Source organism: Meles meles, chromosome 17 (genome assembly GCF_922984935.1).
Source record: "Meles meles chromosome 17, mMelMel3.1 paternal haplotype, whole genome shotgun sequence".
Taxonomy (NCBI): domain Eukaryota; kingdom Metazoa; phylum Chordata; class Mammalia; order Carnivora; family Mustelidae; genus Meles; species Meles meles.
In genome coordinates this window covers 14,033,759-14,053,928 of record NC_060082.1, presented here as the reverse complement: position 1 = coordinate 14,053,928, position 20,170 = coordinate 14,033,759, and the positions used below count along the sequence as shown (strand labels likewise).

At 35.9% G+C, this 20,170-nt stretch overlaps 1 protein-coding gene across 1 annotated transcript in view; it reads left to right on the top strand.

Annotated features, from left to right (window-relative positions):
• The window catches only part of SPATA17 (spermatogenesis associated 17), a 164,455-nt gene that overhangs the window by 80,838 nt on the left and 63,447 nt on the right, over positions 1 to 20,170 (top strand). The window contains exon 7 of the mRNA XM_045982285.1: positions 15,164 to 15,367. Coding sequence (XP_045838241.1) covers positions 15,164 to 15,367 — 204 coding nt within the window. The remainder of the gene's footprint in view (positions 1 to 15,163; positions 15,368 to 20,170) is intronic.

Below are 20,170 nucleotides of genomic sequence, written 5' to 3'. Positions count from 1 at the left end.
ACATTGGTATTGCTAAAAAACTTTAACTATACTTGGAAGTAACAGAGAGAAAAAAAAAACCCTCATAAATATATCCAACCAAACCTAAATTAAATATACATCCACCTTAGCTTTTTTCCTGGTTTCGTCTACAGCATGCCAATACCTGCTCTGGTCCCACCCAACGAAGTGTGATAGAGGATAAGTCAGAGCATAAGATACAGAGGAATTAACTGATGTCTTACTTTCACAAATTTTACCAAATGACATAACCATGTGCACACATTGCCAGGGTCCCTCCTTGTGTTATGGAAAGATCCTGTGAAAACGAAGACACCAGAGATTAAGGTGAATCAATTTCACGGTTACTTCACCTCTAGTTGGACTATATTTTTGTATTGTGTTAAACTCGCTCAAAGAAGTTTTAACTATTAAAACTATTTTAATTTAATTCAGTTTAATTTTATATGATAATCTTCTGTGTATCATATATCAAATCTAACATTCAGACATTTAAATGAACATTATTATTTTAGTCCTATCCATAAAATTGAAGCACTTGATTTTTTAGTCCTCTATTTACTATGTTTTATTTTTGGACATGAAAATCAGGGTCTGTTTATTTCCATCCAGCAATGAGAGGAATTTTTAATGTATTAGGTATGGGGTAGGGAGAGTTCTTACCAGGCATTACAGGTATTAAACAATTACCTATATATATACACATCTATGTATGTGTATGTGTTATATATACATATGTGTATATACATATACAGGTACAGGCTCATATAAAATTTCAAATATAGCTTTAAAAGAAAATTCAAAAGTCAGAAAAGAATTAGAAAAAATTTGTAACAAAAGTAGTTCCCATTCTCTACCTCAATGTAAAATGTTTCTTTACTGACCTTTATACTCTAGTGCACCATATTTTAAACTGTATTGTATGCAGATATTTTACACAAGGTAATTAGCAGTTAACTGGTATAGGCTTATTTCTATTAGTTTTTATAAAATTTGTGTTATTGGTTTCAGCTCCTTCATTGATTTAGTGAAGACTGAGTTTTGGGTGGTTCCTTTTGCTATCCCTAATTATAATGCAACGAAATCTAAAACTTAGAAACTCAAGGAAATTATACCATTGCTCTAACTAGATCTGATGAAATAATGAGGACTATAATCATTTATAGATTTGAAGATTTATTCCCACTTGACTAGTTTTCTATTTTTAAGATACTTTAGAAATATTTTAGAATGAGACCAGTTAGAAGTTAGGTGCTGTTATAATGGATAAATAATGAAGAGGTAGAATTTGTCAGCCCATCGTTTATCTTAACTCTTCAATAAGTCTAGAGGAATAACTTTATATAGATAAGTTCTGCTCACCCCATGTTCTTAATATTTAAATTCACTCTTTTGGGTTGGCAAATGTTAGAAATATTTCCACCGAATAGCTGGAGGCCAGAATTTAAAATCTCAGGCTTTGGGTGAATCCATCTTCTTTCTTTATTTCTCCTTCTTCTTCCTTTAATCTTCTGTGTATCTCCATTCCTAACCCTTGTACCCTATAATCAAAAACATTATTCCTGTGTAAAACTGGGGACATAGGCAGAGAGCTTATACTTTCAAATATTTTCTTAAAATTATCTCTTAACTAAATGATCAAGATACTCAAACATTGACTAATGTATTTTATTAAGGTCACTATTAAGAGCATGAGTATACTTAACTTTTGAGTGTAAATTAAGGTATAGTCCAACACAGTAAATCATCTATGGCCTTGAGATTTTATGCAATATGAAGCAGGTAAATATTTTAAAAGACATAGAAAGTGTGTAAAATAATTTCATATATGTATTACAGTCACAAAAGAAGCATAAACAAAGAGGAAGTGCAATTGTTTATTTAAAAATTATACTAAAAATTAGTTTCAGGGTACCTGGGGTGGCTCATTCCGTTATGCGACTGACTCTTAATCTCAGTTTAGGTCTTGATCTCTGAGTCATGGCTCAGGTCTTGATTTTGGGGTTATGAGTTTGGGCCCCACACTGGTCTCCATGTTGGGCATTGAGTCTACTTTAAAAAAATTAGTTTCATTTTGGTGTGAGAAACATGATTTTAAATATTTTAGTATAGAATGGCAGGTTTTCTGTTAAATAGTCTTACCAATTGGTGTTTCTATTTATATATCTTTTGAGAGTTGGAAGTATTTCACTCAAAAAGGAGTTATGTTATCTATACAATATCACAGCAGACAGTAAATTAAAAGATGAGTAAATGGAAGGAAGATGTGAAGAAGGGAGAAAAGAGAAATAATTTGTCTTTAAATCTTAATCTGTTAATATCTCTTGGGCCTAAAATAAATAAATTGCAGGTCTCAATAGCTGTTGTTATATTGAAAGGAGAGTCTTGCTGAAAGGATATGATCGCTCTTAGTTTAGAGAAAAGTAGTATTTTCAAGGTGCTTGTATAATGTAAAACATTCATTTATAGTTTTAGTCCCTTTAAAGAGTTGAATGTTAAAATTTTTTCTCTTAAATTTATTCAGCTTTATTTTCCATCTCCTCTTAAATTAGTACCTGTATATATGCATATGATTTCAATATTAATATATCTTTGAAATAAATTATGAGTCAGTAATATAATCTTGTACTCATATTTGTTGTTTATGCTTATGCTATATATGCATAAGTTGATTTATGGTCATCTGAATTAGTCTTAAATTTGTATCATTAAAATGATTCAGTTTGGGGCACCTGGGTGGCTCAGTGGGTTAAAGCCTCTGCCTTTGGCTCAGGTCATGATCTCAGGGTCCTCGGATCGAGCCCCTCATCAGGCTCTCTGCTCAGTGGGGAGCTGCTTCCCTTCCTCTCTCTGCCTGCATCTATGTCTATTGTGATCACTCTCTGTCAAATAAATAAATAAAATCTTAAAAAAAAAAAAGGTTATTTATATATCCATACCCAAATCAGCTTCTCTGTTGACAGTTATCTGAATGCTAAAATTGTGGTTGGGCCTTCCCTGACCTTGCAAGGCATGGTTGTTGCTTTTTTCCTCCATGTCTTTATATAACATTTACTATTGGTGTTATGATCATATTTGCTTCCTTCTAACATAGGTAAATTTATAAAAGAGAACAACATTGTCACTTTAATATCCCCAATTTCTAATATCAGAGTCATGATATTTCTAATACATGTCCTAATTCTGATTTATAATACTTTCATATTCAAAACAAGAAAGGCAGCTTTTATTTCAGTCCTGATTATTCACTATTTCTTCTCTGAATTAAATAAAAACTATAGATAAGACAATTATTTTGACAGATGTAATAATTTTTAGTAACTGATACCTGTGTTTGGTAAAATATATTCTGTGTGACTTTTAAAAGGGAAATCTTATATTCAAAGAAAAGGCAAAGAGAACACTAACATTTTCTTTTCATTCTGTAATGTCCCAAATTAAGCCAAGTTACATAACTAGATAGAGTAAAGAAGATGAAATTCAAACTATGATCTGGCTATCTTGAAAACCATGCTTTGGTTTCTTTAAGGTATGGTTTAAAGAGGGCTGAGAAAGGTCCTAGCTCAACATTATTTTTCTTTAAATTTCTGTTTATTTGATGACAGTTACTAGACAATATATTCAGCATTATTAGCTTTTGATGGTGTGTGTGTGTGTGTGTGTGTGTGTGTGTGTGTGTGTGTATTAACTTATCAGTTCCTTTAAGCATTAGGAGGTGGAGGCATAAGTCCAACATGCAGGGCCTTCTCACAGGAAGGCAAGCAAGCCTTCATGGGCACTCTGGAGAGCTGTTGGGCAATGATTTTGTCTTCTAGAGGAAAGAACCATGAACCAGAGGAGTAAGGGTGAGTACTTATATCATCTATGAAGCATTTTCATCTTGGGGTGCCTGAATGGCTCAGTTGGTTGAGGGTCGGATTCCTGATTTTGGCTCAGGTCATGATCTCAGGGTCATGGGATCAAGCTCCCAGTTGGGCTCTGTGCTCAACAGGGAATCTGCTTGAGATGATCGCTCTCTCTCTCTCTCTGCCTCTGCCCCTCCCCTACTGTTCCCCACCTCTAAAATAAATTAATCTTTTAAAAATAAGTAATTCTGTCTTTGAGGCATCAACTGAAATTCTGAAACCACAGACATCCTATTCAACATGATTATACATTGTTTTGTGATCATATGACTTGAGATAAAGAAATATCTGTAAGAATGTAAATGTTTTTGCCATATCTCTCTTGCACTAACTTAGTAATGTAATATAAAGGTCAGTAAGGTTGAAGGAGTCAAAGAACTGTGAGGCTTACTGTTGGAATGGGTCACCCACCTATACATGAAATCCCAGAGGAAGGAAGACTGAACTAAATGCCAAAGGCTATCATGAATATGGACAAATGACCAACAAGTCTGTTAATGATAACCACAAGGAGGGATAAGAGAGTGCATATTCAGATTGCAAGAAAGTTGATGAGTAGTGGTTTGAAAAAGACATTGGGGAACTAAGAAAACGCAAATCTCTCCCTAGTCACTATGATACAGGGGAGTACTAAAATGCTTCGTCCAGTAGGCCTGCTCTAGAGGCAAAGGAAGATTCAATCATAATGAAGAAATATATTTATTGAAAAGTTTGGGGGCAAAGAGAAATTGTTTAGCATAGATGGGAGAAGGGTTCCACAGGGCAAGGTTGAAAGCATCATAGACAAGGGATCAGAAGTATTGAGAAAAGGAACAGGGTAGTTGAGGAAGAGCATACCAGAGAATATAAAGGAGAGTTGGGATTCATTTGGCAGACCGTTAATTGGGCATGAACAATTTGACAGTAAAGCAAATAGATAAATAGTTATTTGATCCGATTACCTCTTATTGTAGAGAAATTTAAGTCGCTCTGCTTGTTCTTTATTTTCATTAGCACAGTAATAATGTGATGGACTGAAAGTGACTTAATGGATTAAAGAGTACAAGGGAGGTATTATTTCCTCATGTTTTTGAAATGAGGAATGAAATGAAAAGCGCACATAAAAACTTGTGAAATAACCCAGTGGTATATCCCAAAAGCCAGAGACTAGCCTATTACTCATTTTAGACCAGATCAGTTTTTTGATCAAGACATTGTGTTGGCCAACTCCCTTCGATTAAATTACTTTCCCTCTAATTGTTTGTGTCCAAATTGTGTTACCATCAGAGGGGCTTTTGAGTTTGAGTTTGAGATAAAAGTTAACAGGGCCTCCTGTGTGGCTCAGTGGGTTAAGGCCTCTGCCTTCGGCTCAGGTCATGATCCCAGGGTCCTGGGATCAAGCCCCTCATCGGGCTCTCTACTCCGCGGGGAGCCTGCTTCCTCCTCTCTCTCTGCCTGCCTCTCTGCCTAGTTGTGATTTCTCTCTGTCAAATAAATAAAATATTAAAAAAAAAAAGTTAACGGGGTTGTGAGGCATAGTGGAGTTTTCTGGGCTCCCTACCACCAAGGAGGTCAAAGCAAAATAAGGAAGCAAAAGATAACCTAAAAAAGATAAAATTTTTATTGAAGGATAACACAGAAAAGTGCAGAATACTAAAGACACAGCTCAGTTATCACAAAGTGGCAGGTATAATCTGTACCTAATAGGTACTAATTAATAATTTCCATACAAGAAGCCACAGGTTTACCAAACAAGACTGTGAGAACACAGTAGTCTAAAAACGAGGTGGTCTTTGAGATCGGGTCACGAGATTGTAGCCAACCAGATTAAGGCATTTCCCCATGAGGCAGTCATTCCTATACTTTGATAAAAACTTAAAATGGCTTCCCCCTGTTTGCTTAAGAAATTTTTCTTCAAAGACTCTTGGGAAATCAGTGTCTTGCAGAGCCCCAGATAATTCTGGGAATAAAGTTTGACAAATGCTCCATTCTATTAGTACATTTTCTTTAACAAAAGAAAATTTTCAACTCAGTTTGCCTCTTTCTGTGATGCCAAGTATTTTTCTTTTAGCAACTAATTGTCTTGAAAGACATCTTTTAAACCCAAACCATGAAATCATTTTTCAAATGAAATCACTATGGAAGAATTGAGCAAAAGAAAATAGTAGGTTTCTGAGGGGGGGAACAGTGGTATATAAGGGAAGGTTTGAGGTGGGTGGTGGTTACAAAAACATGCTTTACTATTTTTCTTAGGTCATTCAGACTTCAGCAGTATGTATAATAAGCCAGCACAGAATGTGTAGAAATTGTGTGTTAGAGGCATCTCAAAAGGGAGTTTTCAAATCACTGTGGAGCTGGGTGTCCACTTTCACTGCTTTATTCAGAATACTTCTTGGTAAGGACACCAGGAATCTCCTGTTTATAAATCCACAGGACCTCTGGGAGATTTGTACACTGTGGTATTCCTTTGGCCTTGGTGACACTACAGTCAGCCTTCTATTTTTGATCATTTCTTCTTAGTCTTCTTCAGTGGTGTGTTCAATAGAATTCAGTGCATATCTTTTCTCTGATATTATATGAGATTATTTATAGTTCTTTAATATCGAAGTTATTTAAATTTTCAGTTCCTTTGCACATCTTGCTGTTTTCTGGAATGCCTTCCCTCACCTTACACACCGAGCACATCCCTGCTCAAATACCAGCCGTCCTAACCCCACAGAGCAGTCTATTCTCAGTACGAATGTTTATACATATCAATGCTAATTTCAGGATTTTATAATTATTTGTAAACTGGCATTGCTGTGACTCAAATGCAAAAGCAGGAATCAAAGCCAAATCTGGAGAGTGCCAAGGCAGCAGATAGAGGAGGGGAGGAGGTAAATGAAGCTGTATTGCGGGGGTAAGGTAGGTTGCTACATGTTGGGGAAAGGAACAGGCCTAGAAAAATTTCCTAAGCAAGAAAATAAGCAGCTTTCATCCAGTCCTTGTAGGGGTCAGTAGAATAGTGACTTAAACATTTACAGGGAAAAAGATAAAGGAATTGTTTAGTGGGGAAGATTTCCCAGAAAGTATTATACATGGAGTCTTCTCTCAGAAATTCTTTCAAAATGCAATATAGTTACAGGGAAATCCTGGTGGGGTTTGGGAGGTGGGTGGAATGTTCTTTAGTCCCAAGATTTCCTTAGTCATCAGAATATTGCTATATTTTAGAAGACTCAAATTAGTCTCCATTTCTTTTTCTTTCCTCACATTCAATGAATTACAATGTGATTTGTGCCACAAGAACACAATTTGCTTCTGTGGAGGTCACCTGTCACCTTCTAATTACCATGCCAGTTGTGCATTTTTGTCCTCATGCTGTTCCACCTCTCCTGAGCTTCTGACACTGCTGACCTCCTTCATGAAACGGTCTTCTCCCTTGTGTACTGCCTCTGCTCCCTCACTGCTTGCTCTTTTGAGTGTCCTTCATGGGCATTTCTTCTCCCACTTATTTCTTGTATGTGCACACTCCTACGACTGTTCCCCTCAATTCCCTGCATGCTTTCCCTCAGTGACCCCATCCATTTTCAGACCTTCAGATATTTTTATTCAGAAAACACTCCAGTCACTTAACTATGGTCATTCCCAAGTTCCAGACCTACTATTACAACTATACACTGGACCTTTCAACCTGGATTTTTGGGAACTCAGTTCTAATAACTCCAAAACACGTAATAATATTCCTGCATAACTGCTCCTCTTTCTACCTTCTCTGCCTGGGTTCTAAGCCTGTTTTTCTGTAAGTCCACATTCTCTCATGCTCTTTTTAATAAACATTATGATCCATGTCTTCTAATTTTGTTTCTATAGAATGCTCCCTGTCCATGTCATTCTTCTGTTTTCACTGTTCTTTCGTCTTACCTTTCAATAAGCAGTCTTCACCTCCTTTACAGACTTTTGGTCCATTTCACTTATTCATTCACATAAGCATGAATTGTCTACCCTGAGCCAGGTATTGAGATAGGCAATGCTCCATGTTTTTTTACCTCTCTAGATTTCCAAGAATAGAATTGTTGTATTATATACTAAGCATATGTTTACCTATTTTTATAGGCTTTTAAAAATTTGAGCAGTTTAGGGCTCACAACAGATTTAGTCAGGAAGTTGCCGTACATTCATTACCCCCACATATCATTATTACCCAAAGTCCATAGTTTACATTAGGGTTCACTCTGGGCATCTTGTCTTGCTTGCATCATTTCTAAGGGAAAGTCAGATGTGATTCTTGTCTTTGTGTCCTCTGTTGTTAAGGTGCTTATCACCTCCGCTTCTCACAGATTTTCTTATCTTTGATTCTTAGAAGTTTGAATATGATATGCCTCTCTATATGTTTGTGTGTTTATTTGTCATTTCTTTTACTTGGTGTATTCGCTGAGCTTCTTGGATCTGTGGTTTAGTGTCTGGTATTAATTTGGGTGAATATTCAGTCATTACTTCACATATGTCTTCTGTTACTTTCTCTCTTCCTTCTAATGGGTTACCATTATGTACATGATATATACCTTTTGAAGTTGTCCTACCTTTCTTGGATATTGTGTTATACATATATTTAAACATTTACTTATTTTTATTTGGGAGAGAGAGAGAGCACGAGGGGGAAGGGCAGAGGAGAGGAAGAGAAAATCTCAAGCAGACTCTGCACAGAGCATAGAGCCCAGCTTGAGGCTCAGTCTCACAACCCTGACATCATGACCTGAGCTGAAACCAGGAGTTGGGTGCTTAACCAACTGTGCCACCCAGGAACTCCTATTCTGTTACATTTTTATCAGACTTTTTTCTTCGCCTTCCCATTTTGGAATTTTGGAATTTTCTATTGACATATCCTCAAATTCAGAGATTCTTTAATCAGCCATGTCCTGTCTACAAATAAATCCATCAAAATCAGTCTTCATTTCTGTTACCATGTTTTTGATCCTGGCATTTCTTTTTGATTATTAGAATTTCCATGTCTCTGTTTTTATTGCCTACCTATTCTTGCCTGCTATCTACTTTATCCATTAGATCCTTAACGTATTAATCATAGTTGTTTTAAATTTTTGTCCTGATAATTTCAGTGTGCCTACCATATCTGAGTCTGGTTCTGATGCTTGCTCTGTCTCTTTATATTGTGGTTTTCACCTGTAGGCCTGCTTCAGACTTCTTTCTGAGTTTACCTTCTAAGGGAGAATGTGAAAACCAATAGATTTCCATTTTATGCAGAATTAATTATAATTTGCAGCCTTCTAGAGTTTGGCCCCAGTTTATCTTTATAAGCTCATCTCTGACTGTAGCTTCATACTTAAACCCGCCAGTGTGATATTCACTGAACAGCTGCTCTGTGTTTTACCACAAATATGTTTGTCTTTATTTTTACCCTTCCCTTAGCCTGTAATGCCTTTCTTCCCTTTTTATTGCCAACTTTCTACCCACCTTTAGAAGAAAGTCAAATATTTTTTCCACAGTTTTCTAAAAGATGTATATAGTTGTACTGTAACCTCTGGTGTAAACCTCTTTTACAACAGTAATTAGTGGGTACTTACTACAGGCTGGTTATGTTATTGTCAGTCACAAAATTGCTGTCCTGGCCCTCCCCTCCCCCGCCACTGAGAATGGCTTGGTGGGAGTGATCACTTCATTCATCTCTACCCACTTTAGATCCAGTAAAGTGTTTCTAAGTTAGTAGGTGCTAAATATCTATTGAATTAGCATATAGAGGATGGTATTTTATTTAAATTTCATTGTTTTAATCCATACTTAATGAAAATATTTTTTTTTATGAAAATATTTTAACATGTAATGCCAATGATTAAGATATCAGAATGATCATAAAAATCATTTGTTAAACTAATGAAGCCAGCTACCTCAGGGATCTTCATTTAACATGACCCCACTCTATACTTTGACTCAGAACAGTTAAAAATTCAACTTCATCACTGAAGTCACAGAAAAATATCTGTAGTTAGTAATAGTTTTTTTTCTTTATAAATCTTTTATAGATAAGTTTTATACCAAATACATTCATTGTGAATCCCAAGTGTTTCCTTGAAATCCTTCTTTGTTCTGGGGTACGGTGTCTGAGGGTTAACATGGCGGTTGTCTGAAGTGCATGTGGAAGCAGAACCGTGGTGGTGAGAAATGACTGTGTTTCCTTTTAGTTCTCAGCAAGAGTAATTGAATGTGGAATATCTTACTAAACACTGGACTGTGACAGTGTGTTAACACTCTGACTATCTCCTAACAGCAGGGCAATTATTTGCTGAGTGGGATTTTTATAAATCCCCTGGCCCTAGTGTGTCCTGATAATTATGATGAAGTGCATTGGTCAGTGTTGATTCAGCATTCCCTACCTCACAAATACTTCATTCACAGTTCTCCGGCCCACTTTGACTTTCCTCGTTAGTAGAGATCTTTACTGCTCTTCTCTGCTGGCTGGGTGTCTAGTTTTTAAAATAATTTTGATTAAAACTTAGAATCCTGAACATATTTTAATCAGCCCCCCACCTTGTAGAACTGTGTATCTCTCCTAGTATTCACAAATTCTGAATCCTGATACAAGAAAATACTTCTTGATTTTTTTTTTCCTTTATGTGGCAATCAGCTCCCGTTTGCGGGTGTGATTGACATGTGCAAAAGTAAAACTTGAATCCTCCCACCTATCCTGTATACTTCATAGTTCCTCATTCCTGAGTGAGCAGTTACTTGGAAATTATAAGAGATTATTATTTCTAATATGGTAAAATGTGGAAAGACTAACCATTGGGCTTTGGGAATTGTAGGTGTACAAAATCGTGTTTCAGATTCTTTTCATTTTACAGCAACTTGTTTTAGAAGTAAACCTCAATAACAAAGAGAAGAGGGGAGAATTAGAATAGTGCTTCCCCCAGGCAATTACAAAATGAAGGTCTGTGGACGAGTGGAAAATGACCGTAAATACATTCTCCATGAAATAAAACAGTAGATGCTCCAAATCCACCATCCATTTGCTTGCAAACCAATTGCATTTCTAAAGTATTTCCCCATACAATACTTGTAAGTCTAAGGAATAAAAACTGAGAAGAAAAGAGCAACTGATAGATTGTTAGAAATATGGAATGGTTCAAAATATTAATGTAATGCTAAGGGTGACTGGGTAACAAATGGTACATTTGCTCGTTGCTCAACCTGACATAATTAATATTCCAGGTCATGCTTAAGTTCCCATGATGGAGGATCTGAAGGGGGGAATTCAAGAAAAATATATATCTATTATATAACTCATTGCCTTCCCCCCCCCCCTTTTGACGAGTCAGAATCATAGCCTTTAAAAAAAATCAGTGCTTTCACACCTCATTTGCCGTATTCACCACTGGGCCACCAGTCAGCAGCCCAGCCTGATGCAAGGAGGTCAGTAAGAAGCTATTAGCAGAGTCCTCTCCCGAGATTTCTTGGGTCTTATTGAGTTGAATGTTAGCATGACAGTACTGCAAATAACTCAGTTGTAGGCTTTTTTTTTTTTAAACAGTTAGCACAGATTTCCCCATAGTGTTGGTCACTCTAGAAAATTATTGCTGAAAATGAAGTCCCAAAAGCTAGCTTGGCAGTAGCCCTTCTAAGTTGTGAAAAATGTGAAAACTGAAAAATATGTCATAGTCCCTTAGGATTAACTTTGTCTTTTGTGACTCATAGTAATATTTTGAAAAATCAACAACAAACCATTATTCACAAGTGGCTTACAAATGATAAAATGTAGCAATTGAGACAATAGTAAGTTAAGGTTGTTTTATTTACTTAAAGAAGTAATAGCTAAATGCATACTGTATCAATATAAATAAATAGGGTATTTGCTTGCAGTCGGGATCGAGAGAGGGCTGGACCATTTTCATTGACGTAAGTTAGCAACTGTATTAAATTAATTTCTAAAATAACTGACACCTTGAAGATTTTAAATGATACATTTTAAATTCAATTAAAATATATTTTCTACCTATATTTGATTTAAATTGCAAAGAGAATACACATGAGGAGGTCTCTATATAGGTTGCAAAATATAATTTAAGAAAGCTATCATGTCTACTGATCTATTTGCATTTCCCATCTAGCCTATGTATACATGTGCATGCAAATGTGGAAGGAGACCAAAGAAGATTTCTAAGGGGGTAAAGTTAATGGCTGGTAGCAGTTATTCAAATAGATAGATATTTTTAACTGATAAATTATAACCTAGTTAAATTGTATGTATTTTACTATTTTAATCTGCAAGGTTGTGGAAATGATTAACAGACTTAAGTCAGCTAGATCATCCCTAAATAGGATGGCATACTCCTATCTTTTTTACAGACTATGGAGATTTAGTTAAATTTATGTCAGAATAGTCTTTTTAATGTAATATTTGTTGGTTTTCTTCTCATTACGATTGATAGATTCTCATCATAGAAATCCACCCTAAAAATGATCTTAAAAATTATCACCCACTTCAAAATTACACTAAGAACTATTCTAAATATATGTGTCTGTACTTTTATTAACATCATTTAAACTCTTTATGCATCTCCCTTGTTTGATAGTGTTATAGTGAGAGAATGTTAGCATGACGTTAAATATGGTTTATACAATTGCTTGTAATGTTTCAATACTTTTTTTTGTATAAATTATATAGGGGAAAAATCCCAAAGAAAACCCAGTTCAAAAATATTTTTTAAGATATGTAAGTATATTTACAATTGGCTTTATCTAATAAAATTCAGTTGAGTTGGAGTTGACTCAATTGGGTCTTCGATAATTTAGTTCTAGATCAAAGTGTGTTTGGAAGCACAGCAAAACTGATATAGTAAGAAAGATAAAAGGGGTATAATCTGTAATTCTTTGAAAGAAGTTGATAAGATGTTGAAATAAGTCTCAAACATTCTCCTGAGATCTTACTGTGACTTTGGAAAAGAGGAATAAAGTGGAGGCTTCACAGGTCCTTCTGCAGAATGCAGTTTTTGAGTATCTGCTATGTTCCCAGGACTCCACTAGGCCATGGGGATACAAAAATACCTAAAACAGAGGACCTGTGCCCCAGCTTCTTGTTTAGGGAAGGTTGATACACACAAAGATGACTGTGAAACAATCATCTTTGATTAGGTAGGTAGGAACTCGGACAGAGTTGTCCCTAGGCTCTTAATGGAACATTAGGGATAGGACACTGAATCTAACCTCTGTTGATATTAGAAAAAGGTTAGCATTTAATTGAAATATTAGGCCAGAAATATAAAATTTTCTTTTTCTCCCTCTCTCTCTCTCTTTTTTAAAGATTTTGTTTATTTATTTATTTGCGCAAGAGAGCAAGAGGGAGCAAGAGCCCGAGAAGGTGGGAGGGATGGAGGGAGGGAGGGAGGGAGGGAGAGAGAAGCAGATTCCCTGCTGAACAGGGAGCTGGATGTGGGACTAAGTCCCAGGACCCTGAGATCATATCACCCAGGCGCCCCAGGAATATAAAATTTTCTAAGATAGTTTTTCAAAGACAAGGATCTTAGGTAATCATAATACTTTGGAACTGCTGATTCCGTCAGTAAATACAGTGACCAGAAAAATTTCTGCGTATAATGGTAGCATAAGAGAAAGGCACATTTTAGGATAAATATATGGGTTTAATCGATACATTCTTTACCTTAGTCCAGAGTGTTGACACAGGAACCAAATAAGTCATACTCTCCTTTAAAATATAATTTTTCTGGGGCAACTGGGTGGCTCAGTTAGGGAAGCGTCTGCCTTCAGCTTAGGTCACAATCCCAGGGTTCTGGGATTGAGCTTGCATCTGGCTCCGTACTCAGCCAGGAGTCTCCTGCTTCCTCTTCTTCTGCCCCTCCCCCTCAAATAAACTAAAAATCTTTATAAAAGTAAAAAATAAAATAACCTCCTTGTGAGTATGAATTTGTATATATGAAAAGAGTATCAAAATATGGTTCCATGTTGTTTGTATACTCAGACACCACTGAATTTTCAGAAAATGAATGTCTGCTAAACTTGAATTTAACATTATATTACATCTTTTGAACCTCTATTGCATAACAGGTGCATGCTAACAAAGTTGACTTTTGATATAATGTGTGACAAGATCAGTGAAAGAACATCCATAATTGATACTGGCACTACTAATATGACACTACAGAAATACAGTACCTAATATAAAATACCGGTTTATTTTTTTTTTAAGATTTTTATTTTATTTTTTTGTCAGAGAGAGCAAGTGAGAGCAAGGGGAAAGTGCAGAGGCAGAGGGAGCAAGGAGCCTATGCAGGGCTCAATCCCAGAACCCTGGGATCATGACCCAGTAGTCATGAGGGATCATGACATCAGTAGAGGCAGATACTTACCCAACTGAGCTGCCCAGGCATCTCCAAATTTGATTATTATTTTAAAGTAGAGAACTTAAAATAGCTGCCGTTAAATAGGGTGTATAATGTGTAATCATTAAAGCAACCAAGTATTTATTGAGTGCATATTTTGTGCCTGAAACTGGTTCAAGCATTACATATTTGAGTTTGTGTGAGTGAATGTGTGACTTATGGGTAGGATTAAATATACATACACATAGTTAACAGAAGGAATGATTTAAGGTCCTTCTGCAATTTTTTTCCTAAAATACGGTTATGTTAAATGTGCCATATATGCCAGGTAGAAGCTATTGCTTAGTGATTTTTAACATTTTTAGTCTTTAATTATGAATGACTCTGAAATTGCTGGTCTGGAGTAGAGACAAAGTGAATATTTTGTAATCCCCATAGATGAATTGAAAGCCAGCCTCTAGTTAATAACTAGAGTTCTACTTAAAAATATGAGGACATGGAGAAGCAACATGGGGGGTTAGGGGGATAGGAGAAGAATAAATGAAACAAGATGGGATTGGGAGGGAGACAAACCATAAATGACTCTTAATCTCACAAAACAAACTGGGGGTTGCTGGGGGGAGGTGGGATTGGGAGAGGGGGAGGGGGCTATGGACATTGGGGAGGGGAGGCGAACCATAAGAGACTATGGACTCTGAAAAACAACCTGAGGGTTTTGAAGGGTCAGGGGTGGGAGGTTGGGGGAACAGGTGGTGGGTAACAGGGAGGGCACGTTTTGCATGGAGCACTGGGTGTTGTGCAAAAACAATGAATACTGTTATGCTGAAAAAAATAAATAAAATGGGAAAAAAAAATTGTCGATAAACATACGAAAATTTTTATGATACTTCATCTTCCTTTTATTTCCTGTGAAAAGTTAAAAATAAAAATAAAAATCGTGTTCTTTTCCTTCAGATTCCAGGTATATACAATTCACCATTCAGAAAAGATCCTGATCCCTGGGAGTTGCGATTACAAAAGGCAAAGCCTTTAACATCCCAAAGGTCTAAAGTTAAAGAGAAGCACTGGGTCAGCCCGAGCAGTTGGCTGGAGTGTACGAGTGCCCGTTCCTTTCCTCGATCGGAAATTCTGCCACCCATTGATAGGAAACAATGTCAGGTACTCATTAGTCCTATAGAAGAATTCTGTCCATGATTGTATTCTTGTGGTTTGTTTGTTTGTTTTTAAGTTGTTATTGTTTTGTCTTTGTGAGAAGGAAAATTATTTTTTATGGAATCTAATTTTAAATAATAAATATAAAATATGTTGAAAATATGTATGAGGGAAGTCATCAAATAATTCTATGGTACTGAATTTTATTACTTAAAATATGAAGCTAAAACGTTAAGATTCTTGGCTAGGATCTAGCCTTTTTCTTTAAAAACATTGTTCTAACGGTACTTCTTATAGCATGTTGCCCGACAAATAGTGATGTATTATCAGCTTTAACTTCTCATCTGATGATTCCTATCTATGTACAGCTGTAAACATAATTTAAAAGTATAAGTTCAGGGAATTACGGTGGACCCAAAACAATGCAAGAATCAGGCAGAGACCAAAAAAAAAAGAAAAAAAAATCTTCCGTGTGGGTTGCTGTAGAGCTGGAGTGGCAGATGACTTCCTAGGGCTGTAGCGTGGAGTGGGATGTATTGTGTGATGATAGGCCCTCTCCCAAAGGCCCCAGTGAGCAACAGCTCTAGCATCTCCATTGATGCTTAACCTGGAGCAGACAGTGCCACCAGGGGGCATCAACCTAGGATTGGGTTGATTTGGATTCACAGGGCCAGATTCCCAGAACTCCCATCTAGTAGTAGTTCCCTACACAGGCTTTCCTCTGTATATCTTTTGCTATGTAATAAATAACTTGAAAACCTGATGGCTTAAACCAAAGACAGTCCTTATCTTGCAGTTTCTGTGGGTCAGTGTTGTAGGTTCAACTTAGGTGAGAGCCTCTGACTCAAGATCTGTCATTAAGTTGCCGTCAAGTGTCAGGCAAGACTGTGATTTCAGGTGAAAGCTCAGCTGTAGGGAAGAGCTGGAGGATGAGGAGAGCCTGTGGTTGCTTGTTGTTATAGCTTAGTCCCTTCTCGCACTGGCCTCTCTACAGAGCTGCCTCCCTGGCAGCTGGCTTCCCTCAGGGGAGTGATCTAATCGAAAGTTCGAGACATCTCAAGACAGAAGTCACAGTCTTTTTGTGACCTCATGCCACAAGTGACCTCCTATTATGCCATATTTTGGTTCTTAGAAGTGCTTAAGTCCAGTCCAGACAGGGGTTTGAATCCTAGAAAGTGGGATCCTTGAAGGTCATTTTGGAGACTGGTTTTCACAACCCCAACTATTTCATCAGCTTGCTAAAGACAACTTCGTCTATGCCGGAAAGTAATTTCCATTTTGCTATAATTATTTGTAATATTATATTCACTTTCTATAATTGGGTCTTTTATTCCCTTTATTTGTGCATTTTTTTGCTCTTAAAACTACTAATTGATAATACTATTTTTTAAAAAATACTATTAACTAATGGCTTATACTGTATTATAGAAAGAACTTTAAAAAAAAAGCTATGCAAAAAAAAATAGAAGTTGAGAGTGTCCCTCTTTCTGAAATAAAGTGGGAGTGTGGGGAGAGTTGAGCAAAGGGACAAAAGAGAGATAATTTGAAAATTTTTAGTTTATTTTGGAGCATACCTTCATAGTATGGTTTCATTATTCTTTTTAAAATATAGGTTATACTAATATTCTAATAAGGACATTTAGAATAGTTTTTAAAAACAAATATAACATAAATTTTATATTCTAAGTAACTGAATTTTTACCATTTGAATTATGCATATTACTGTTTCAGTTGATGCAAGGAAAGATTTTACATGATACCCTTAGAATAAGCAATTCAGTTTATTATTTTATAAAGTACATATATAGTATATATATAGTATATATGTGAAGACACATAGAAAATATTATATACATTCATATAATGATATATGTGTGTATATATGGAATATACATATGTATGAAAGACTTTGTGTGTATATGTATACATATGCAGATATTTGCAGATGTACATACATGCATATGTGTGTATGTACATATATATACACACTCATAAATTACCTTTATCTAGCATACCACCAAATAATGATCTTGTTCATTTTCTTTTCCTTTTTTCTGCCCCCTTCTTCCTTTTCCTCTCTTCCTTTGTTCTTTTTCTCTTTCTTTTATTTTTCCTGTCTCCTTCATTCCTGTCCCTGGTCCTCCTCCCTCTGCTCCATATCATTTTAATCTTCTCTTTCTTCCTTTCTTTCATTTTTTTTTCCTTCCTGCCTTCCCATTCTTCTTCAACCCATCATTTCATCTCACCTTCTCTCTCAACTTCCTTTGGCTTCTTTCCTCACTTTCTCTCCTTTTTTTTTTTCCTCCTCTCCATTTTTGTTTTCACAGAATGGGATTTTTTTTTTAATATTTTATTGATTTGACAGACAGAAATCACAAGCAGGCAGAGAGGCAGGCAGAGAGAGAGGAGGAAGCAGGCTTCCCGCTGAGCAGAGAGCCCGATGCGGGGCTCGATCCCAGGACCCTGAGATCATGACCTGAGCCGAAGGCAGAGGCTTTAACCCACTGAGCCACCCAGGCGCCCCTAGAATGGGATTTTTAAGTTGTGGTTTTATTGGACTGAACCACATTTCCTATATGTTATCTAATAATATTAAAGGTACATACATCATTAGGGAGATTTAAAATTATATATGCTGTACTACCAATGGTAATTATATTCTGATGGTCTGTCTGTGTGTGGGAGGTAAATTTCTTAAGTGTATGAGGCAATCCTGGGAGTTTAAAGCATAACTTTATTATTATTTAAGCTTTGAGAAAATTTTAAAAATTTAAGATGACTGTAAAATAACATGGATCATTAAAACTATAGAAGAACATAAATATATCTGACCCTTGTACTTAAGATTTGGTTGGATGCAAATAAAGTCAAACTTTGGAAAACTATAGGTAAGTGTCAAAGGAGACTTACAGATTCAGGTTGAGTTTAGGCATTTTAGGTATTAATGTTTAGAAATGAGTACAATGAGCAGATCTGAAGTTTGAAGCTATGTCCAAAATCTGAGGCCCCATGTCACCCCAGGTATGATCAATATTCAGATCACTTGAGATCTGGAAGGCAGTCTGTCAACAGAAATACAAATTAACAGAAGCTTTGGCATAGGAAAAGCTTGACAGTTAATGTCGTTTGCTAACCAGGGAGAAGTTTGTTGATCTCAAAGGCAAGACACTTGTCTAAGTGTCTAAGATATGTGTGGAATAGGCACTGATAGATGTAGAGAGATGGACATGATTACGAATTATGGAGGATTTGGGTCACAAAGATTATACTGAACCCAACAGGAAGACTGGGTCTATTTTCATTCTAAATTTTGCTGCTTGAATACGGCTCCTCCTTTTTCATTTCCTAGTTTCTTTGGAAATAGTAAGTTCCAGAACAAGTAGTAGGGTAAGTCCACAAATGGATATGTGTTACACTGATACACCAACAAAGTTTAGAAGATAGAGGTTGGTCACTTAGAAGACCATTCCTCCTTGTGAACGCAGGTCCCTTCAAAGTCCTAGCCTTGCATAATTCCTCATATATTTGATGTTGTTATTGTTCAGAACCTTCCCCAAACTTCTCTTCAAACTAATAATGAAAAAAAAAAGCCAGGAGTATCATTTGTGAACGTTTAGTATGTTCTCAGTACAATGCTAACAGTGTTACTTAACATTGTCTTAAAAATCTTAAGAGCACTTTTGTGAGATAATTTTTATTCCATTTTACACATAAGGAAAAAAGTCTAAAGAAGTAATTTTCCCCTGATAATGTAACCAAGCATTATGTTTTAAACCATAGACTTTCTCAAAGTAAAACATTAAGAATCTATAAAAAAAAATCCTCATTGATTTCTTAATAGTGAACTCAGAATCATGTTACTGTATCTTTAAAAAGTAAAGTTCCAATAAAAATCCATTAACTACTTTCAAATATAGCAATCCTCCTGTCCAGCTGTGAAAAGTACTAGATGATACTTATTTGCCATTTGTGTTATTTACGGTCCATGACTTTTATGGTAACTGGTTCCTATTATTGGTTTCTATTAATGTAAAACATAAGTGAACATAAATGAGGCGTGAATCATTTCTTTTTATTAGCCCCACAGTCTTCACTCAGTGCTTGCAGTAACTCCAGCTGTGTCTTGTTAGGGATAACCTATTTAAAGAAGAGATCTTTAAGGATAAGGAATATGATCAGGAATCTTTGTCCATTTTATATCACTTCTGTCCCGCACAACAATAGTGGTGGAAAAAAAAAAGCAGCAGCATGTAATTAATGACATGGCAAAATCCATGGCCACTTTTGATTTGTATTGTGCTTAATATGATACTAATTAGACAACCAGTGGATTCTAGTAATTAGTAGAAGTAACTACTAATTTAAAGGTAAGATATATTATAAAACACTACACTGTCGCATCTTACGGGGTTTCCTCTGTTATGTATTTGTGTCATTAGATGGTTGCTATTGTATCAGAGTTATTATGCAATAGAACTTAAAATTTTTACCAAAGAACACTTGAGTTAATTAAAATTATGGCCCTCTGTGTCTTGGAGGGTCACCAATTAAATGCAGGATGAGGCATTCACTTAAAACCTTTATTTTCGTGAAAAAATACGTGTTATCCTATTTCTATTGATAAGAAGGCTTTTTGAAAGCAATGCTCAGAATCTTTTCTAATGTTTTTACTTAAAAAGGGAAGAATTCTTTTTAAGTTACATCAGAAACAAAGTAATACAACTACAAATTTAACAGTTCAGCATAAAAAGTATTTTGACATAAGTAGGGGGAAATTCTGGCTAATTTAAAATACTTTAATCATTTCTA